Source organism: Ranitomeya variabilis, chromosome 3 (assembly GCF_051348905.1).
Source record: "Ranitomeya variabilis isolate aRanVar5 chromosome 3, aRanVar5.hap1, whole genome shotgun sequence".
NCBI classification, from domain to species: Eukaryota; Metazoa; Chordata; class Amphibia; order Anura; family Dendrobatidae; genus Ranitomeya; species Ranitomeya variabilis.
Window position 1 is genome coordinate 255,814,950 of NC_135234.1, and position 22,602 is coordinate 255,837,551.

At 44.8% G+C, this 22,602-nt stretch overlaps 1 protein-coding gene across 1 annotated transcript in view; it reads right to left on the reverse strand.

Annotated features, from left to right (window-relative positions):
• ELAPOR1 (endosome-lysosome associated apoptosis and autophagy regulator 1) overlaps positions 1 to 22,602 on the reverse strand; it is a 383,078-nt gene that overhangs the window by 112,765 nt on the left and 247,711 nt on the right. The window contains exons 11-14 of the mRNA XM_077295410.1: positions 10,031 to 10,121; positions 9,839 to 9,944; positions 5,737 to 5,877; positions 3,706 to 3,960 (exon numbers count right to left, since the gene is read on the reverse strand). Of these exons, the coding sequence (XP_077151525.1) occupies positions 3,706 to 3,960; positions 5,737 to 5,877; positions 9,839 to 9,944; positions 10,031 to 10,121 (593 nt within the window). The remainder of the gene's footprint in view (positions 1 to 3,705; positions 3,961 to 5,736; positions 5,878 to 9,838; positions 9,945 to 10,030; positions 10,122 to 22,602) is intronic.

Below are 22,602 nucleotides of genomic sequence, written 5' to 3' on the forward strand. Positions count from 1 at the left end.
CATCAGGGGCTTATCTACAGCATTCTGTAATGCTGTAGATAAGGCCCTGATGTAACCTGAAAGAAGAAAAACAAGTTATATTATACTCACCCAGGGGCGGTCCCGGTGCGGTCCGGTCTGATGGGCGTCACGGTCCGGGTCCGGCGACTCTCATCTTCATACGATGACGTCCTCTTCTTTGCTTCCTGTTGCGGCTCCTGCCAGGCGTACTTTATCTGCCCTGTTGAGGGCAGAGCAAAATACTGCAGTGTGCAGGCGCCGGGAAAGGTCAGAGTCCCAGCGCATGTGCACGGCAGTACTTTGCTCTGCCCTCAACAGGGCAGATAAAGTACACCTGGCAGGAGCCGCGACAGGAAGCAAAGAAGAGGATGTCATCGTATGAAGATGGGAGGTGCCGTACCCGGACCGCAATGCCCATCGGACCGCACCGGGACTGCCATTTTAGGCCTTAGCTTATAGGCCTAAAATGGGGTGACAGATTCCCTTTAATGAGAAAAAAAATTAACATTTTTGAATTTACCAAATGGCTGGAATGAAACAGAGTGAAAAATGTAAAGATATATGAATACTTTCCATACCCACTGTATATCTGCATTATATACATTACATACATGCATATTATACTATATACACACACATGCGCTTAATGAAATTGTAAAACTAAGAAGAAAAAGTTCTAGAGTTATGGAAATCACAGAATTGATAAACATGGCACTCATACTTGATACTGAATAAATCAAGGTTTTGAAAATTCCATTTTGTCATCATTTGCAGATCACTTACATTTTTACTTATTATCAGATTTCTGAAGTTCCGCGGATATGGAGATAGAGAGAGTCGAGTACTGCTACCCACCACCTATCTCCAAATTACAGGTTATTTTTAAAGATCAGAGTGATTTAAAACCAAAGCAAATTATGTGGGAATGTAGTTTAGGCCTGTTGGAAATATAGTATTAAAAATAAAAACCTAAAAAGACTTTGCTATTCATTGGTGCTGGTTTCCAATGTACTCATCCAGTAGGGCTAATAAACCTTACAATATTGCCAAATTCAAACCCAGATAAGTTTCCTGAACGGAGTGCAAATATTTAGAAACATTTGAGAGATTACTGCCATTTTCAGTTATTTACAGTACATCTTGCAATTTTTCTTTTATTCTAGTTTATACACTCTACATAACTTAATTTGCATGTGATGCAACTTACCAAATGTAAAAGTAAAAATGGTTTTGTGGTTAAACGGTTTAATGTTCTAACATTTGTCATTCTACAGTAATAGTTTCCAGAAAAGTTTTTTGTTTAAATTTCCAAGAAGTACATGGTTTGCCCTTATGACATTAGAAACCAGTGTGCGTTAACAATGTTTCAATGTTTTTTCTGAGAACATTCTAGACTGGGGAAAGCAAAGTAGACATTTTGGGGGGTTTATAAGTGGAAAATGTGCAACTTCCTGAAAGAAAGCTTTTTAATATATCTTGACATAATTCTAGTAAATATTAAATTATTCATTATATAGCTGAAATGCAAGTGTGCAGTGATAAATATCGGCTTATCAGTGGAAGAGTTACAAGCAATGGACACATTGTGAAATTTTGTTTAACTCTTTCTCTGTACTGTGTTTTCCCCTATTCAGAACCCATTTAGATTAACAGAATCTGTTGAAATGCTTACATAACTGATTTTAGTTCACAGAGACCAGCTCCTCTATGCTGCAATTGTGTTTATTTGTAGCAAGCTCACATCTAGGAATAGGCTTTATGTTATATGTTTAAGGTGAAACCACTGTTCCAAGATTTTAAGGAATCAGTCACGGCTAGTGATGAGCGATAATACTCATTACTCGTGTTTTCCCGAGCACGCTCAGGTGGTCTCCGAGTATTTGTTAATGTTCGGAGATTTAGTTTTCATCGCCTCAGCTGAAAGATTTACAGCTATTAGCCAGGATGAGTATATGTGAGGGTTGCCAGGTTGCTAAGGAATCCCCACATGTAATCAAGCTGGCTAATAGCTGTAAATCATTCAGCTGCCGGGATGAAAACTAAATCTCCGAACACTAACAAATACTAGGAGACCAACCGAGCGTGCTCAGGAAAACCTGAGCAACAAGTATACTCGCTCATCACTAGTCATGGCTTGTGAAATCTGTACCCAAAGCAAAACGCCCTAGACCCATCCAGTTTGAATTTTCCACTCCTTACTTATAAATAAAATGTCCTTAGACCCATCTCTCCATGGACTTCATTACTGACTTGCTATCCTCCGAAGGGAAGACTTATGTGGGTGGTGGTGGACAGAGTAAGTAATAGTGTCATTTTGCTCCAATGACTGGGTTGTCCAATTCTCAAAACACCAAGCTGTTAACCATTTACCGATATCTGCAATACATGCACTGCTCAAGTCGGTAGGGGTGTGTGTGGAGCAGGCTCATGGGATTAGCTCATCCCATACTCAGTAAGCTGTGTTCGGAGCTCCACTCACGACTCAACCCTGTTAAATGCTGCTGCGGCATTAACAGAATGCTGATATTGGGGGCATCGATGGGTTGCTAGGACAACCGGAGGTCTGATGAAGGCCTGACCTCCGTGCCTGTCAAGGCAGAGCTCTTTAGATACCCAGTCTCTGGCTGGGCTTCTAAAGGAGAATGTGATTTTTACTATATGCAGTGATAAATATTATTATTATTATTATTTATTATTATAGCACCATTTATTCTATGGCACTTTACATGTGAGGAGGGGTATACATAATAAAAACAAATACAGTAATCTTAAACAATACAAGTCACAACTGGTCTAATCTTCTAGTACCATCAGCTGTCACCCTCCCCCACACAATCAATCTTCAGCAGCACTGTCTCTGGCCCAGGAGTACTACGGAAAGCACTTTACATCCCGGAAGATCATGTTCTGCGTGCCAGCACCAAACCCGCATTAGTCCATCTGACTGCCAGAGTGAAATAGGATTCATCAATCCAGGCAATACATTTTCACTGTTTTGGAGTCCACTGATGGCATACTTTGTGTAACTAGCCAACTTTTGGCATTATGAATTGTCATCTTTGGCTTGTATTCAGTGGTTGGACTAATGAAAACTCACTTAATAGAACTCCCTGTAAACAGGTCTTGTGATTATGCGAAGCATATTTGAACCCTGAAGTGAACGAAGAAACAGAGGACAAGTTTTACACACCACGTGCCTTAGCAATCATTATGTGCCACATACTCCAAGTGATTGACACTTTCCTATGCAGTGAAAAAGTATGCTAATACATAAAAACTCCAGTATATGCCAAAATGACATTTTAGGAATACACGAGGTGCATAGGGATATGTTCGGCATATGCACTAGAAGCCTTCTTGGTGCATACACCAAATGTGAGGTTGAAGTGAAGCATGAACAGAACCTTACAAGGGCAGGTCAGAAATTTCACAAACTGCCATGTAGCAAAGGTGGAATCCTATGAAGGTGCCATATCTACTAAGCTCTTTAGTATGACCCACACTACAACTACTAATCAGTACTAAATGTTTATCTATGGAGATTACACTGGTATGTGCTTGATTATTTGCTTGTTTGCTATGGGCATAGCTCATACATCAGGACTTCATAATTACAAAGGGTGTCCAAATACTTTTTGCCACATACTGTCCCTATATATTTATATACATTTTTATTTTCATTTAATGTTGATATTTGTTACTTACATCATTGCTCTTCGTTTCTGGGCCACATTCAGTACAAGATTCTTCTCCAAAAATTAAATGAGATGGCAGGTAAGTATTCTTTGGGCAAGAAATGCAGCTGCTTGTTTTCTTGTCTATGTAATGGCCGGATAGACAGGAGATACACTGAGAGTCAGTGCCCAGGGCACATGGCTGACACCAGGATGCAACCCCATCCTTAACATTAGTAATGTTAATGGAATATAATTTTGCCATATCTGCTGTATATTTGCGGCCCTGGATATTTAAAAAAAAAAAATTTAAAAAAAAAGAAGAAAGTTAATGGGCCAACAACTTTTTGCTGTAAAACACAATAGTTGCACAGGGTGCTCCATCCTTGCTAAATCAAGTGGGGGTTGGCATTGGTATCTTCATTACAGGAAGTGCTCCTCTGACTGCTTCCTCTATCTACAGGGTCCCCAAAGTCTAACTCCGAATACCCTGTGAAAGTCACCATCTTTATAGCTAGAAATAAAAACTGTCAGCTTCTATGCTCCATTACCCAGTGGAGTGAAGACGTGCTGGAGCACAGCAGACCCGAGTGAGATAGACAGTTTTCATCTCTCACACTCTCATTGCAAACACTTCTAGTAGCTCTCATAGTGCTGTGAGCTCTACCAATCATAAGCAGGCATCTACATACAATGGAAAAAAGACCATTCCCCTTCTAGAAGTTAGAACAGGCTGTGTGTGAGATATAATGACACAGTCTGCTCTCCTAAAAGAAGGATTACATGTACCAGAGCACAGAAGAACTGAGTGTGAGTAACAGCTTTCATCTCCAGCATCACAAGCATTGCACTTGCTTTGACAATGCTACTGTATATTTGGTCCTGCCAATAAACCTCATTCAAATTTCACTAGAAGTGTATGTAATGAGACTCAACTTCTGCAGCACTGTCCCTCCCCAAACTGAATGCCAGAAAGAGATGAAAGCTCTCAGTTAGTCATACTTAGGTTTGCTGTTCTCCAACAGTCATTAGTCTGCAGGTGCGGTTATGGACAGTAAGGAACACGCTGTCACTTTAAGAGACTGCACCCCCTTGTCTGGTGTGAGATGGAATGTTCTGCTTTTCCCCTGCTTTATGCTGTGAAGATGAACTGCCCTAGCTTTAGGGGAGGAGTTGAGCCTGGACTGCGTGTGTGAGCAGAAGCTTCTAGAGAGAGAGAGTACTGCGTGCTGTTTGCTACAAGAAAGATCCCAGGCTGGGACAGAGTTTACTTCTGAAATTTGCAAGACTTTTCCAGGTTGCAGCTAAGGTGGCTGTTCTGTGCTAGTTTGTGAAGCCACGAAGATACTGAGAAAGGGACTTGCAGTTTCCAGGAGCACCCCTAGTATCCAGAATCAAGGAGAAGACCACGCTTCACAGAGCTGACAGAAAGCCGTGCGCACCACCGTATAGATTGCTGGGGGCTCCCTTGGGACTGGACCTGAGTCCCCAACATCACCGTGAGTCTGTTCCTGTATGGTGCACCAGTTAGGGCCTAGTGCAGGCTTCAGTAGTCAAAACACGGGAGCCGTGTGGCCTTCTTAGTTAAGGCCAGGGAGGTTATACATAGAGTAGCTTCGTTATTGGTTTGATTGTTTAAAGTTGCTTGTGAGATAAATTCTGAGTCTAATTGTTGGAGCACAGTGCTATTTTACAGACAAGATTACTCATTTATATTGTCTTTTGCTATTGTTAACCCCTGTTTGCATCTTCCTCATTCCCCTCATTCCTTGCCTCCCAATAAATCTACCCTTTGTTGTTTGCACCTCATCTTGTGTACAGTAGTCTTCCTGCACCGTGGTGGTCCCCCGGCCATCGCTTCAATACTTACCATTTTTTATTGCTCCATATTGTTAGATTTAAGCACCACCCTGATACCACCTAGCAATGCCCCCAAAATGCCCACAAAGCATAAGCTAACCCTTTCTGTATCCCAAACTAAGATTTCGTAACAAAAGCAGAATAAAGCAGAAAAGTATGCATAATAAGAACGCAAGCACGCTAATATAGACTGCTTACTTACTCCATCTGTTCGAAAACTGGTTCTTTGGAATGCCCAAGAAAGAGTAGTGTTTGCGTTAATCACCAAATGATGGGAATATGACTGCTTATCTCTAGTGCCATTCCAGCTTTCTATCAGTGAACTTACTTCCATATTCACGGCCTAAGAGTTTAAAAAAAAAAAAAGAAGAAGGAGGTCCACATAAATAACTCTACATATTGTGATGGGCAAATAAGGAGAAACTGTAATATATAATACAGTAAAAAAGTAGAGATTGGCCACACGGTAGGTCAGTGGTTATCACTGGTACTTTGCAGCGCTGGGGTCCTGATTCAAATCCCACCAAGGACAACATCTGCAAAGAGTTTGTATGTTCTCCCCGTGTTTGGCGTGGGTTTCTTCCGGGTACAACGGTTTCCTCCCACATTCGAAAGACATACTGATAGGGAATGGATATTGTGAGCCCTATTGGGGACAGTGATGATAATGTCTGCAAAGCGCTGTGGAATACGATAGCGCTATATAAGGGAGTAAAAATCAATAAAAATAAAATATTTAATTGATAGGTTCAAATAAAGATCACATTGTCAGTGATTGCATGTCTTGACTAGAGATGAGCGAATTTGCTCGGTTCCCTCTTATTCGGCAAGCTATAGAGCTTATCGAATAAGCTGCAGAGGGAACCCGGCTTCCTGAATCGTACCGACTGATCAGCTCTCTCCGGCTCCGCAGCTGCATGTGTCACGGTTGTGTGACAGGCAGAACACATGCATGGAGAGCCCAACAAACAGGCCCTCCCTGTATGTTCTGTGACTATGGACACATGCAGCTGCGGCGCCGAACAGCTGATCAGCAGGAGACCCCTGTTTTCATTGCCGGATAGCTATGAGCACCGCCCAGCAGTCAACAGCGCTCATAGCAGATGATCATTTTAGCTACACACAGCAGGGCTGAAGCCCTGCTGTGTGTAGCACAGGCGATCGGGTGAGTGCAGTTTCTAGTCTCCCATGGAGACTATTGAAGCAAGTGAAAGGTAAACAAAAAAAAGTTTAAAAAAATATTTAAACAAAAGTTAAACAAATATTAAAATCAGCCCCCATTCAAAATAAAACAATTTCAAAAACATAAAAAATACACATATTTGGTATCGCCGCGTTCAGAATCGCCCGATCTATCAATATATAAAAATAATTATTCCAATCGCTAAACGGCATAATGAGAAAAAAACAAAAAAGCCAGAATTACATTTTTTGGTCACTGCAACAATCAAAACATTCTATCTACACCGAAATTGCATCAGTTCAAGCGTCAACTTGGTGTGCACAAATAATCACTCACACAGCCTAAGATCCCAAAAAATGGAGACACTATGAATCTTCGAAAATGGCGCTTTAAAAAAAAAAAGAAAAATTATATATTTTTTTTATTTTTACTCATTTTGGATTTTGTTTTCACCACTTAAATAAATAAGAACCTATACATGTTTGGTATCAATGAACTCATAATGACCTGGAGAATAATATTGGCAGCTTAGTTTTAGCATTTAATGAACACAGTATAAAAAAAAAAAATTGTGGAATTACACTTTTTGCAATTTCACCGCAATTTGAATATTTTCCCGTTTTCCAGTACACGATATGGTAACAATCAATTTTACTGTTCAAAAGTGCAACTTGTCTAGCAAAAAAGTAGCCCTTACATGGCCATATTGAAAGAAAAATAAAAAAAGTTATAGCTCTGAGAAGAAGGGGAGCAAAAAAAACCAAACTCAAAAAAACAGAAAAAACAAAAGGTGAAGGGTTAAGCGGTATTTTTCTGCATATGAGAAAGATTCTTAAGCTTCTATCAAAAAAGTATGAAAATTGCATAGCACATGGACTGCAGATGATATTGAAGTGCTGATTGATTTTTTTTTAATAGACCCATAGATTTACATTGTCAAGTTTGATCAGTGACTCGGATCAAAATCAGACATCTCTCTCCACTTAAAAAAAAAGCAGGTGTGAACAGCCTCAGTCACAAAAGCAACAAGAGGGTTCTGCCAAGGACACATTATTGGACTACAAAGGGCCCATATACTGTTTTTGCACAGGGGCCCTCTTTGGTCTGTCTACCCCCATGCTCGGAGTCCTGTCCCACAGTCATTTCCTCTCTAAATAACAGGCAAGGAGTTCATTATGTAACAGCCACAATATTGAATCACAGCAATACCACAGAAAAAAGTTGATATGTCGGCAGCCTCCACAGGTAAATGGCAGCTGAATTAATCCAAAGGCTGCAGGAATAGTCTGGCTGCATGTACACTGAAAGGGATAAAAGCAAGAATAGAACTAGGGGTGAAAGAATGCTCGTAAGTTAAATGGAGAACTTCACAAGTTCAACACTCGCAAAACACAGGACATAATAGTCTTTGAAAGACAAATCCATCAGCAGCTTCATATCTTCTATCTGTTGCTGCACTGCTGAGAAATGTGTGCTTGTCTTCATATGTAAATAAGGGATTATGGGCTCTAGGTGGGACAAAGCACTTGCTTAATCGATGCATCCTAAGGTTGCTAACCCTCCGAGCACCAGCCTCTTTAGTTTGATTGCACGTTGCAGCAGACACAGAGTCTTCTTCATTAGGACCTTACTGCATATGCACCACCTTTGGGAATGACAACGCTAGTGCAGCGCCCCAGAGTCCTGGTTATTGCAGTAATGTTGTTCTTCCACCAGGGGGAGCAATATTACGTCTGAAGGCAATAAAGGAGATCTTCTGTCCAGGTGTCACAACCACACACAACACACTTCACACTCCAGCCACCAGGGGGAGCAAAGGTTGTATCTACTAGGCCACTCCTCACAGTTGGGGTCCACGGAGCTGCGACTGCCCCACGTGAGGCAGCATCCAAAGAAAGAGACATTGAAAGGAAGTGTATTGTAGTGAGTGAGAAATGAAGGCATAGCAACAAGTGGATACCAGGGAGGATAGTGGCTGAGAGACGCAGCATCCTCCTGGTGCGCGAAGCCGGTGGCCGGAATACCGAGGGAGCAACTGTCTCCAAGCCTTGCTCCAGAGACCGGCAGGACAGTCAATTCCAAGTTGGCTGCCCGACCTTAATACCTAGGAAGACACGGTGGCAACTTGTGGGGTTCGGGGCGTCTCTAGGGCCCCTATAAACAAGCCTCAGGCCATCAGTCATACAGGTTTTGTTCTATCCAACCACGGGGAACAGTGAGAGGAGTAATAACAGTGAGGACCTCATTAGAGCTTATGCAAGTGGGAACCTACTGTGTTACTGTGCGCATAGGAAGGCTATTGCATTCCACCTGGACAAGGAGACTCTGGATTTGCCTTCAGACCGGCCGGACTCTGCCTACCCTGTGATCCGGTGCCCAGGACTGTGGACACTGAAGCCTTCAGTAAAAGGTAAAGAGACTGCAAACCTTGTGTCCTCGTTATTTCCTGCGCCTTGCAACTTCCACCATCACCATGTACACCTCTGGGAAGCCCTGGGGACACACTCCACCTGTGGGGAGGTATACCATCAAGCTGCCATAACATCACCCCAGCGGACCCCTAAGCAGCATCGGTCACCCTGACCGAATACCACAGGTGGCGTCACGAGCACTATCCCTTTAAAGACCTTTCCCTTTTAACACGGACGCCCCTAGGGCCACGGACTGGGTCAGCCACCGTGACATCCCCACTGCGAACCGAAGGACCCGGTGCCAAGTACCCCATTGCCCTAACGTGGGGGCGATCCACTTGCACATGATCTCAGGCAGAAAAGGAAGAACATGGGAAAAGAGAGTAACCTGTCATTCACTGACCAGAGGAAAGCAGCAGGCTGGGTATAGGGAAGAGTAAGAAGTGCAGTCCCAGCTTTGCTGAACTTGCAGCTCACTTGTATAAAAAAAATTATTTTTCTAAAAAGGAAAACACAATTCTAAAAGAAAGGTAAGGATTTAATCAAGTTTACAGCAACTTTATATAGATATTTTGGGTATGAAAACCTGATGACAGGTTCTCTTTAAAGGGAATCTGTTGCCATGTTTCTGCTATGCAATCTGAGAGCACATGTGAATACGTAAAAAAGATCTCTATGGAAAAAGTTCTTTAATGGAATACATAACATACCTTCATAAAGAAAAGCTGGCAGTTCACTGAACATTTCATATCAAACACAAACGTAATCCGTGACACCTCATTACTTTCTCCACCTTCAGATAATTGCTGTGGGGAACTGAAGAAGAATAGGAAAGAAAATGAGTAAATGAAAAAGGCAATAAAATGTTTGTTTGTTTTTAAATCTGGGTTAACTATAGTTACCTGAATGCAGGAATGTTTATTGTGAGTATCATATAATCATTATCTGAAGATCCGCCAGATGTGTATATATAATCTCCAGCCACTTCCCAACCTGTAAAACAAAGATGAATGTTTGCCTTCAAATGGACATTCCTATCCTGTAAGGATAGTTTACAAAGTTTCGTAGACTTGCTTGCACTTTTAATGTTTCCTTTCAGTTAGACACACTTGACCAAAGCATTTGTAACACTAGGCCTGGGTATAGGCATTTTACTTGTGTTCCAGAAAACACAGATATATTTTAAAGCTAGCAGTGAAAGGAGCCTCGGCCACTGTCAGCTTCCTTTCAAATTTATGACAGACAGATTTTGGTCATGTCAGTCAGAAACAAAAATAAACATCAGCACCAAAGACCCGATCGGCACAAAAGACCCGATCGGCACAAAAGTCCCAATTGGCACCAAAGACCCAATCGGCACCAAAGACCCAACCAGCAAACAGAAGTTCATCTGCAGGTGGTAAGCATGGGTGTTTGGAAGACAGGAGGCCACTGTAGTAAGAATATGGTCATGAAGGCGTAGTGGTTGTCCTGAAGACCTTGACAGCATAGCGTTTCTGCCAAAGGAAGCAAGGTTCAAATGTGAAGCATCTAGTCTTCTAGTCTGTCATGGGAGGTGTTTGATCTAAGGAGTGGAATTTGTTCAGCAAACTCTGAAAAGTTGGTAGCAAGCTTAGACCTCATGTAGACACCTAAATCTGTGAACCACTAAAAACCAAGCTGGTTTTCATCAGTATTTGGTCAGCATGTCAGTTCTCACAATCAGAATTTAATCAGTGATTTGAAAAAAAAAAACTGCAAGGCTATTCCTAGTCATTACAACAGACATGGCTAGGTTCACATTGCATTAACAGCAGCCCGTTCAACACATGCGTTAACAGGCTGCTGTTAACGCAAGTGCCGAATTTCGCTAGCGCAGATAGAGCTATCAGATGCTATATCTGCGCTAGCGGTGACGGACCCAGAAACGCTGCAGCCTGTGTCCCAGGGTCCGTCACTCAGTGAGGGCACGTCGCTAGCGCATGCCCATTGTGGGCGTGCGCTAGCGATGGGTCCGACATAAGGATTAATGGCGGCGTTAATGGACTGCGTTACACCACGTAATGCTGCGGTGTAATGCAGTCCGTCTAATGGACCGCTAAAACGAAATGTGAACCTTGCCAATTGTATTACTGGATTACCGTCTGAGATTTTCATGGAGCCATAGACTTATGTCAGTTTTTGGTCAGTCATGGATCAAAATCAAGCATATGTCTCCGTGTTGCAAACTGCAACATAGTATGTCTGAATGAGGCCATAATGTTAGCGAGTCACTGCATTTCATAGCATGTAATCAGTGTAACATTTGGTATGTGCACACGCTGCGGTTTTTGCTGCGGATCCGCAGCGGATTTGACGCTGCGGATCCACAGCAGTTTTCCATGCGGTGTACAGTACTATGTTACCGTATGGAAAACCAAAACCGCTGTGCCCACATTGCAGAAAAAGCCGCGCAGAATTGCTGCGGAAAAAAAGAAGGACCATGTCACTTCTTTCTGCGGATTCCGCAGCGGTTTTCAACATGCACCAATAGGAAAGTGCTGTTGAAAACCCGCAGAGGAATCCGCAGAAGAAACTGCAGGAAAATCCGCAGTGAAAACCGCAGCGGTTTTGCACTGCGGATTTTCCAATTCCGCAGCGGAAAAATCCGCAGCAAATTCCGCAGCGTGTGCACGGGGCCTGTCTAGTGTATAGTGGTGTTTCAATTTAAAAGTGTACTATAAGAAATGTTAAAGTTTTGCTCTTTTCACATAACTCTGCAAATATATTTTGTTGCAGGACAAGTTGTAGCTTTGAATTACATCATTAATTTGACCATTTATTGTACTGAAAAACAAGAGACAAATTCCAAGTGTGGTGAAAAATGCAATTCTGCTTCGGTTTCTTAATTTTGTTTTTATAGTATACATTCTGTAGTAAAAATTACTCTCAATCATGTTTCTCCAGATCAGCGCGATTTACGAAAGATACTAAACATGAAAAAGGAAATTTTTTTAAAAGTACATTTTTTTTTAGCCTGTGTCACCATATTCGAGACTTGTAACATGTTTATTTGGTCACCAATTGAGCTACACAAGCATTAGGGTTTTATTTTTCATTTTGTTTGTGATAAGATAATGGTTTTAATGATGCAACGTTTGGCCATACAAGATGTTTTGTTCTGTATCCTTTGTTTATTTTTTTTGTCTAGGGAGAAGCAGTGACAAAAAACAAAAAAACTTAACATTTTGTAATTTCTGGCATTATGATTTTTTTCTCATTACGGCATTTACAGGGGCGTAACTACCGCGGTCGCAGCGGTCGCCATTGCGACCGGGCCCCGCAGGTCAGGGGCCCCGGGCCGGCAGGTCTGAGCAGGGCCGGGCTGGCCATCGGGCACTTCTGGCAAATGCCAGAAGAGCCGATGCCAGTAGTGGGCCGCTGCACTGTTCCTCCCCCGGAACCCCCCCCAGTGCCGCCGCCGCCGCATTTAACTATACCGGCGTCTATGACACCGGTATAGTTCAATGCAATGATGAAAGAGAGAGCGTCACCTGACGCTCAGTCTCCCATCATTCCCCGCTCTGCCTCTGACAGTACACTGCGGGTGCGCGATGACGTCACATCATCGCGCACCTGCAGTGTCCTGGGCAGACTTCAGCCGCCGGGAGCAGCGCGGGCAAAAGGAAAGGTGAGGAGAGTTTTTTTTTTTCTTTTTAACCGGACTGTGGGGCCATTATCGGGGGGGGGGAGAGATGAGATGTGGGCTGTTCTCTATATACCCCTGTGCTGGCTGTACTGTATATACCCCTGTGCTGGCTGTGCTGTATATACCCCTGTGCTGGCTGTGCTGTATATACCCCTGTGCGGGCTGTACTGTATATACCCCTGTTCTGGCTGTGCTGTATATACCCCTGTGCTGGCTGTGCTGTATATACCCCTGTGCGGGCTGTACTGTATATACCCCTGTGCTGGCTGTGCTGTATATACCCCTGTGCTGGCTGTGCTGTATATACCCCTGTGCGGGCTGTGCTGTATATACCCCTGTGCTGGCTGTGCTGTATATACCCATGTGCGGGCTGTGCTGTATATACCACTGTGCGGGCTGTGCTGTATATACCCCTGTGCGGGCTCTGCTGGATATACCCCTGTGCGGGCTGTACTGTATATACCCCTGTGCTGGCTGTGCTGTGTATACCCCTGTGCGGGCTGTGCTGTGTATACCCCTGTGCTGGCTGTGCTGTATATACCCCTGTGCTGGCTGTGCTGTATATACCCCTGTGCGGGCTGTACTGTATATACCCCTGTGCTGGCTGTGCTGTATATACCCCTGTGCGGGCTGTGCTGTATATACCACTGTGCGGGCTGTGCTGTATATACCCCTGTGCGGGCTGTGCTGGATATACCCCTGTGCGGGCTGTGCTGTATATACCCCTGTGCTGGCTGTGCTGTGTATACCCCTGTGCTGGCTGTGCTGTATATACCCCTGTGCGGGCTCTGCTGGATATACCCCTGTGCTGGCTGTGCTGTATATACCCCTGTGCGGGCTGTGCTGTATATACCCCTGTGCTGGCTGTGCTGTGTATACCCCTGTGCTGGCTGTGCTGTATATACCCCTGTGCGGGCTCTGCTGGATATACCCCTGTGCGGGCTGTGCTGTATATACCACTGTGCGGGCTGTGCTGTATATACCCCTGTGCGGGCTCTGCTGGATATACCCCTGTGCGGGCTGTACTGTATATACCCCTGTGCTGGCTGTGCTGTATATACCCCTGTGCGGGCTCTGCTGGATATACCCCTGTGCGGGCTGTGCTCTATATACCCCTGTGCGGGCTGTGCTGTATATACCACTGTGCGGGCTGTGCTGTATATACCCCTGTGCGGGCTCTGCTGGATATACCCCTGTGCTGGCTGTGCTGTATATACCCCTGTGCTGGCTGTGCTGTATATACCCCTGTGCGGGCTGTACTGTATATACCCCTGTGCTGGCTGTGCTGTATATACCCCTGTGCGGGCTCTGCTGGATATACCCCTGTGCGGGCTGTGCTGTATATACCACTGTGCGGGCTGTGCTATATATACCCCTGTGCGGGCTCTGCTGGATATACCCCTGTGCGGGCTGTACTGTATATACCCCTGTGCTGGCTGTGCTGTATATACCCCTGTGCGGGCTGTGCTGTATATACCCCTGTGCGGGCTGTGCTGTATATATCACTGTGCGGGCTCTGCTGGATATACCCCTGTGCGGGCTGTGCTGTATATATCCCTGTGCGGGCTGTGCTGTATATACCACTGTGCGGGCTGTGCTGTATATACCCCTGTGCGGGCTGTGCTGGATATACCCCTGTGCGGGCTGTGCTGTATATACCCCTGTGCGGGCTCTGCTGGATATACCCCTGTGCGGGCTCTGCTGGATATACCCCTGTGCGGGCTGTGCTGTATATACCCCTGTGCGGGCTCTGCTGGATATACCCCTGTGCGGGCTCTGCTGGATATACCCCTGTGCGGGCTGTGCTGTATATACCCCTGTGCGGGCTCTGCTGGATATACCCCTGTGCGGGCTGTGCTGTATATACCCCTGTGCGGGCTGTGCTGTATATACCCCTGTGCGGGCTCTGCTGGATATACCCCTGTGCGGGCTGTGCTGTATATACCCCTGTGCTGGATATACCACTGTGAGGGCTGTGCTGGATATACCACTGTGAGGGCTGTGCTGGATATACCACTGTGCGGGCTGTGCTGGATATACCACTGTGCGGGCTGTGCTGGATATACCACTGTGCGGGCTGTGCTGGATATACCACTGTGCGGGCTGTGCTAGCACCCAACACCATGTTGCAGTGCAGGAGATTCCTGCAACAGTCCGAGGTGTATCTAGGGGAAGGTGGGGGGGGAGTAGGGTGGGGCGGGGGGGGAGTAGGGTGGGGCGGAGGGGGGGAAGGGTGGGGCGGGTGGGGGAGGGGGGGGGAAGGGTGGGGCGGGGGTAGGGGGGGCCCCATTTGGAAGTTCGCACCGGGGCCCATAACTTTGTAGTTACGCCACTGGGCATTTACCAATCAAGTTAACCAATTTGATGGTCAGACTTAAGAATGTGGTGATACCAAATAGTTTTTTTTCTTACTTGTATATTTTTAAAGGGGGAAAAGAGGGGGGATGTTAAATTCTTTTACATACACACATATATATACATATATATATATATATATATATATACAGTGGGGCAAAAAAGTATTTAGTCAGTCAGCAATAGTGCAAGTTCCAACACTTAAAAAGATGAGAGGCGTCTGTAATTTACATCATATGTAGACCTCAACTATGGGAGACAAACTGAGAAAAAAAAATCCAGAAAATCACATTGTCTGTTTTTTTATCATTTTATGTCGGGCGAAACGTCGCCCGGCTATGTGGGTCGATTAAACCTTCCACATTTTTTCACTGAACTAATGGAGTGCTGCCTCTTTTTTCATCTCTATACGTTTGGAGCAATCACCGGACTGGTTGTCTGGGGCCCTGCACCCGAAGATAAGTAACGAATATTAAGTGCTGTTCCCTTTTTTTCTACTATATATATATATATATATATATATATATATATATATATATATATATATATATATATATATATATATATATATATATATATATATATTTTTTTTTTAAACTTTTTCATTTTTTTGTCAACTTAGGGGACTTGAGCCTGGGATTGTCTGATCAATTATACTATTGTTGTAGTACATTGTTCTGCCCATAGAGGTAGATACAGGAACACTGTATTTTTACATCTTTCATTGGTTTATTAAAAGTATTAGATAAGGCTAGTTTCACACTAGCGTTCAGCAGGGCTGCAGACTTCCTCTGTGAAACCCCGCCCACTGCTGTGCCTCTTCATTCAGCTCCGCCTATGGCTGCATGCGGCGTGTGTACCCAATCTTTAACTTTGGGTACACAGGTCATGCCGATATATGCGGATACCGCCGCATGCATTGTTTTGATGGTGCGACGACTTGCGCCAAACGCAACGAGTTGCAATTTCGTGCAGTCGTCACACTGTCAAAACGACGCATGCGGCGGCATCTGCATACATCCGCATGGCCTGCATACCCAATGTTAAAGATAGGGTACGCACGCCGCATGCAGCCGCAGGCGGAGCTGAATGAAGAGGTGCGGCAGTGGACGGGGCTTGACGGAGGAAGTACGCAGCCCTCCGCAGTCCTGCTGAACGGTAGTGTGAAACTAGCCTAAACCAGTGCAATGTTAGCAAAAAAAAAACAAAACCAAAACATGGCCATCCTGGCCTAACAGGAAAACAAAACCATAACAAATGGTACAGTCCTTGTTGCCACAGGAATCCGCCAGCTCAGGAACAAACAACAAAACATTCAACTTTCTTGTAAAAACACAGCTCCAGTGCTTGCATCTCCAGAGCCCACCTCACACTCCATGCTCTAGATGGCTGGGTATTTATCCTCTGGACTCCTCCCATTCTTCAGCTGTTCAATCACCCTAGCACTACACAAGGCTGATTAACCCTTTTCAGCACTTAGTGTGCTGGATGTTTTTTTAGGTTGCCATCACTGAAGCCAACACCCTTTGTGAAATATACCTTCCCCCTCCAGTACTTTGGTTTTGCAGAATATAGTGTGAAAAAGTCACTGGCAAAGTATTGCAATATATAGTATAAGAGCAGAGACAGACTGCTGTACTCCTTGTGCAAGAATCGCATCGCACTGCTCGGACTGGTCTAGCACCTCTCCTGACCTGAGCAAGACAGCGTGATGGATTACTATGCAGCAGTCAAGCTCAGGTCAGGAGAGCCGACAGCCAGTATGAGGTTTACGATGCGAGTCTCGCACGAGAAATACTGCAGTCTGTCTCTGCCCTAAATCTTAATCTCATTTGAAGCTCTGCATATAGGTGAGCGTCAGAAAAGTACAAAGTTAGTGGTGACTGGTTCTTCATCAGGCACCCGGCTGCCATTGTGACCAATCAGTGCCTTGTACATCGCATAACAGGGTGCCGATGAGCAATGTCACATGTTGCATTCATATGCTGCTGTCACAGACAGATGCCAGCTATTTAATATAGCTGGTATCTATCTCCACTTTCTGTGGTAATCTGGATAGACAGGGATAGACTAGAGCGCCCCTAGTTCTAGGGATCAGGTAGGTGCCCACCCATTCTTAGTCACTACGTGACATTATCACTGGCCATACCTTTTTTTGATCCATTATGGATGCTGTGGCTGCTCTGGCAAGGCAGCTACAACAACTCAGCCTGGAAGTGGCAAACTTGCATTCAGTGGCTTTGCAGTGCCCATTAACTTCAGGCTTATGACCCACGGCCCCGTGCAACCTCTGGTGGAGCCAAAGATTGCGCTGCCACATAGATTCTATGGGGGTCGGGACTCAGGATAGGTTTGTGTCTTTCAGGGAGGCCTACAAACTTTATTCTAGGTTATGTCCTCTCCTCATTCCTACTGTATAGAGGGGCAACAGGTGGGGATCAAAATCTCTCCTCTCCAGGGTGAACCTCAAGCCTAATAATTTTCTCTCCCGTTGGACTCCTAGTTGCTTCAGCCTATCAAAGAATATTTTCAGTCACTGGGTCTCATCTATGATGACCCTGACCATGTCCCTCTGACAGAGTCTAAATTAATGTAGAAAAGCCGCGTAGACACCATCACGTGTTTCTCAACGCAAGCAATGAAATGCCAGGTCTTTCACCGGGAAGGAACAACCATGGGAAGGGCAAACTGGCTATTAGGAGCAGTGCCTAGTGAAAAGACTATAAACATGAGGATGAATGACCTCGGGGAGATCAAAACATCCAACACCGCGGAGACACCATCATGTGCTGTTCCTTCCCGGTGAAAGACCTGGCTATTCATTGCTTGCGTTGAGAAACACGTGATGGTGTCTCCGCGGCTTTTCTACATGCATTTGCATATTTCCCATAAGGGATGGGGGCAGTGTTCTGGATCACTGCGTTGAGAAACACGTGAGGGTGTCTCCGCGGTGTTGTATGTTTTGATCTCATTCATCCTCATGTTTAGAGTCTAAATTACGTCAGCTTCAGCAGGGAGACAGGCCAGTGGTGAAGTTTTCCTCAGACTTTTGCAGGTGCTCTATGGATACTAGATAGAATGACCCGAGCTCCATAGTCCGTTCTGTCAGGGTCTTTCTTACGAGGTAAAGGATGCCCCTTTGCTCTGTGTTAGACCAAGATTTCCCTTGAGACGGCCATGTCTCTAGTTATCCATGTGGGTGCCTCAATTTTTTTTTCTTGGGGGGGGAGGGGCTGAGGGGTCAAGGGTTTCACTGGAACCTAGGGCTGAGTCCACTGAGGAAGCCACCCAATTGGGGGTGTGATTTTTAGAAATGACACTACGTTCATACAGTATATTAGCTAATCTGTCACTTAATATTACTGTTGCAACATTGCATTATGAAGGTACAAATGACACACTTGTATATCTACGAATATCTGTTACACTCTTGTTTATTTAATTATTGCACACTTGTGTAGTTTCTGCTTTTTCATGATTGGTCAGAACTTGTTTTAAATATTTTGGCATGAGATTGTTTGCTATAGTCCGTGATCAAGGGGGCAGTTCTTGCCTGAAATGCATCATGAATTTTAGCCTATGTTTTGAAATAAAGCTTTGAAGATTTTATTTAGTTGTCGACACTTGGAATTTTCCTTCATATATCTCAGAAAGTCTGGCTAAGGGTCATATCAGACCTTCCTCATCTCCCGTTGTAGCAGCATTCAACTTTGTGAAGAAAAAAAAAAAAGATGGGGGTGGGTTTATGCCCATGTATAGATTTCAGTGAAATAAATTAGTACAAGGAGCGAGATCCATATACTCTACCTCTCACTCCGGATCGCTTTAATCAAATCGTCGGGGCAAAGTGGTTTTTAAAACTGGATCTTGGTGGGGGGGCATATAATCTCATCTGTGAGGAAAGACTGCTTTTAATACACTAGAGGGACACTCCAAAAACCTCATTATGCCATGGGACTAATGCTTCCAACATCTTTCAGCACTTTGAAAGGGACATTTGTCATCTGGCAAGTAGATTTTTGGTAGTCTATCTGGATGACTGATTTAATCACCAGTCCTCTAGTCACATCACGAACATGTCAGGCAGATCATACAAATACTCAGGGTCAATACATTACATTATCAAATTTTGTCCATAAAGTCAGTAGCTGACACTTCATAACGTAATATACACACAAATTCGGACTTACATACCAATAGCCGATGATGTGAACCAAGAGTTAAATATAAATCCCAAATTTTATTAGTCAAGATTAAAACACCACATTAAAAATTTAAATCTCAAAAGCAGACTGCCCTAGAGGGGGAAGAAAATACTGTCCTGTATGGCAAGTATACACATGTGCTCTATTCCCAAAGTTTAATTCAAGCTAATGCAAATCACAACTAATGCCTGCTTGTGCAATAGGAGGTCTGTTAAGACTTCAACATCACCAGAAAACCAAAATAACTAAATCCAGCTATATTAAATGTGCAGTACATACAAAGTATAAGATTATATCAAAATGCTATATGGCCAGCTAGTGTATCAGAGGTGATGACAGAAGAATTCCTGACACAATCAGAGAAAAGTACGTGCAAACGAGTATACAATAAAAGAATACATGATTAGATGAATAGTAGGGGAAAATGCCTAAACATGGAGCAGGAGCACAATGTGTGGTTGGATGGCACTTCTCCCTCAACGTGTGGATGGTAGGGGGGGGGGGGGGGAAGAGCCATCCATTACTACCTTAAGTTCATCAAAAACTTTTCGGTAGTGGCCAAACCACTGACAGACATAACCAGGAATGGACAGACTTTTCTAAATGGTACAGTCCGGCCAGTGAGGGATTTGGTAATTTAAAAGATATATTGCTTCTGCTCCGGTCTTATATAACCTGACGTCCCTCAGCCATTCATTGTAGAGGTTGTCGCATCACAGGTGGGGGTTGGGGCTGTGTTGTCGCAGGATTCAACTCCAAGTAAATGGCATCCATGCATATACTTTTCCAAGAAACTGCCATCTGCCAAGAGAAACTAAGACAATGGTAATAGGGAACTCTTGGCAATAAAATGGGCCTTTGAGGAGTGGCATATTTTTTTGTAGGGGGCAGTTCATCCGGTCATTGTAATTAGTGTTGAGCATTCCGATACCGCAAGTATCAGGTATCGGCCGATATTTGCGGTATCGGAAATACGATACCGAGTTCCGATATTTTCAGTATATCGGAATCGGAAGTTCCCACAATTCAAAGTGCCTGAATTCAGCCAATGAGGAGTGATTAGAAGTGTGGGCATATCCTGTTCTGCATGGTAGGCATGTAACTACTGGCATGGCTGTGATTGGCTGCTGAAATGATGTCATGATGCACTATAAAAGTCGCTGCCGCCATTTAGGGCTCACTCTGCTGTGAATTCAGTTAGGGACAGGACGCTGTGTTCTGACTGAGGGCCAGTTTAGAGATAGCAATTTGCTTCATTGTGCTTTACCAAGGCTAATTTAGCAACCGCTGTGTGAGATCCTTGCTTTTGCCTTGCAGCGCTGTTCACAGCTGTCTGCAAGGTCTCTGTGTGTGTGAGTGCACATCGCTCTGTAGTATGTCCGCAGCCACAGCCGGTTGTAGTCAGCTCAGAGTGCGTCACTGCCTCATACTGTTCTATCCATTGTCCTTTTTTGCAATTAGTGCAGCCTGCTGCACATTTTTTCAAATATTTCCTATTAGTGGCTTTCCATCCGTATCCAGCTAAATTGTAAAAAAAAACACTACATAGGATTTCATAGAGCAGCTTTTTTTAGCCTTGCAGTGCCGTTTACGGCTGTCTTCACAGTCTCTGTGTGAGTGCACATCGCTCTGTAGTCTGTCCGCAGCCACAGCCGGTTGTAGTCAGCTCACGGTGCGTCAGTGCCTCATACCGTTCCATTGTCTGTTTCTCAATTAGTGCAGCCTGCTGCACATTTTTTCTAATTTATCCTATTAGTGGCTTTCCCTCCGTATCCTGCTAGATTGTGGAAAAACACTATATAGGATTACATAGAGGAGCTTGTTTTGGCCTTGCAGCGCCGTTCACAGCTGTCTGCACGGTCTGTGTGTGAGTGCAGCTCACTCTGTAGTCAGTTCTGCAAAAAAAAAAAAAAAAATTAATAAAGTTCACCAAACACACCACTTTACAGTTGTATAGGCCACATTAGCTCATATTAAAGTCTAGTCCACACTTTAGAAAATTAGTGTTTCTTATACCTGTTAGGAGCTGTTCAGGAATAAGTACACTAAGCCCTTAGTACTTTTCTGCTTATCTTTATCAGTCAACCAAGATGAAAAAGGCAGGGAGTAAGGCACGTGGGCGTGGGCACGGAGCAGGGAGAGGACGTGGAGATTCTGTGCCTGCTGCGGGCACCGGTGACTCATCATCACCCAGTTTCAGCAAGGAACAGTCCTTCATGCGCAGCTTTGTAGGAGATCGACGTACACCGCTGCTGCGTGAAGAACAAATTGAAGCCGTTGTCGGATGGATGGCAGCTAACGCATCGACTTCAATTAGTGCCACATCCTCTCAGGCATAGAGCACTGGAGAGCACCCATCTGTCTCTTCACCACCTGCCAAATTGCCCAGGCAGTCAGAGAGCCCAGGACAGGAGCCATCTCTACTTCTGTTCTCTGAATCTCTTGGCTTGGAAACAGGGGGCCAGCCAAGCAGCATTGGAGAAATGGAAGAAGAGGCAGTGTGCAGTGATGCCCAGCAGCTTTGTCTCTCTGACTCTGAAGAGACGGGTGGGCCAGTGCCTCCGGCCACCACACCACAGTACGCATCTGATGATGAGACTCAGGTGCCACTTTCTGGTGCGTACTGTGCTGCCGAGACTACCCAGGAGAAGCAGTTGGTGGCAGAGGGTAGTGTAGATGATGAGGTCCTTGACCCATCGTGGCGTGAGGTACAGGAAGGTGGTGGGAGCAGCTCTGAGGAAGAGATTCCCCGAACGGGCGGAAGAGATTCCCCGAACGGGCCAAAGAGGGAGAGGGAGGGAGAAGACTGCGGTTCCTGTAGCCTCCACTTCGACACCCATTAGGAGCACGCCTCTTCCAAAAGCCAAAACAGGCGCTCCCAAGACTTGCAGTGCCTGGTCCTTTTTTGACACAGTTGCAGATGACATTTGCTTTGTCAAATGCAAGGTGTGTCATCAGAAAGTCAAAAGAGGGAAAAATATCAGCAAACTCAATACCACAAATATGTGGAAACATGTGCGGACCAAGCACGCGGTGGAGTTACAAAAACACACTGAAGACCTAGGCCAGCCAACAGCGGCACCTACCACCTCTTCAGCTCGTGTTGTTGCCTCTTCCTCCAGCTCACACACAGCTGGTTCGGCTTCCTCACAGGATCGCCATGGAAGAACCTCTGGCACTGTTGTCCAGAGACCCACTGTTATTCCACCCACAGCACAACGTTCCCAGTCATCCTCACACTCCCATC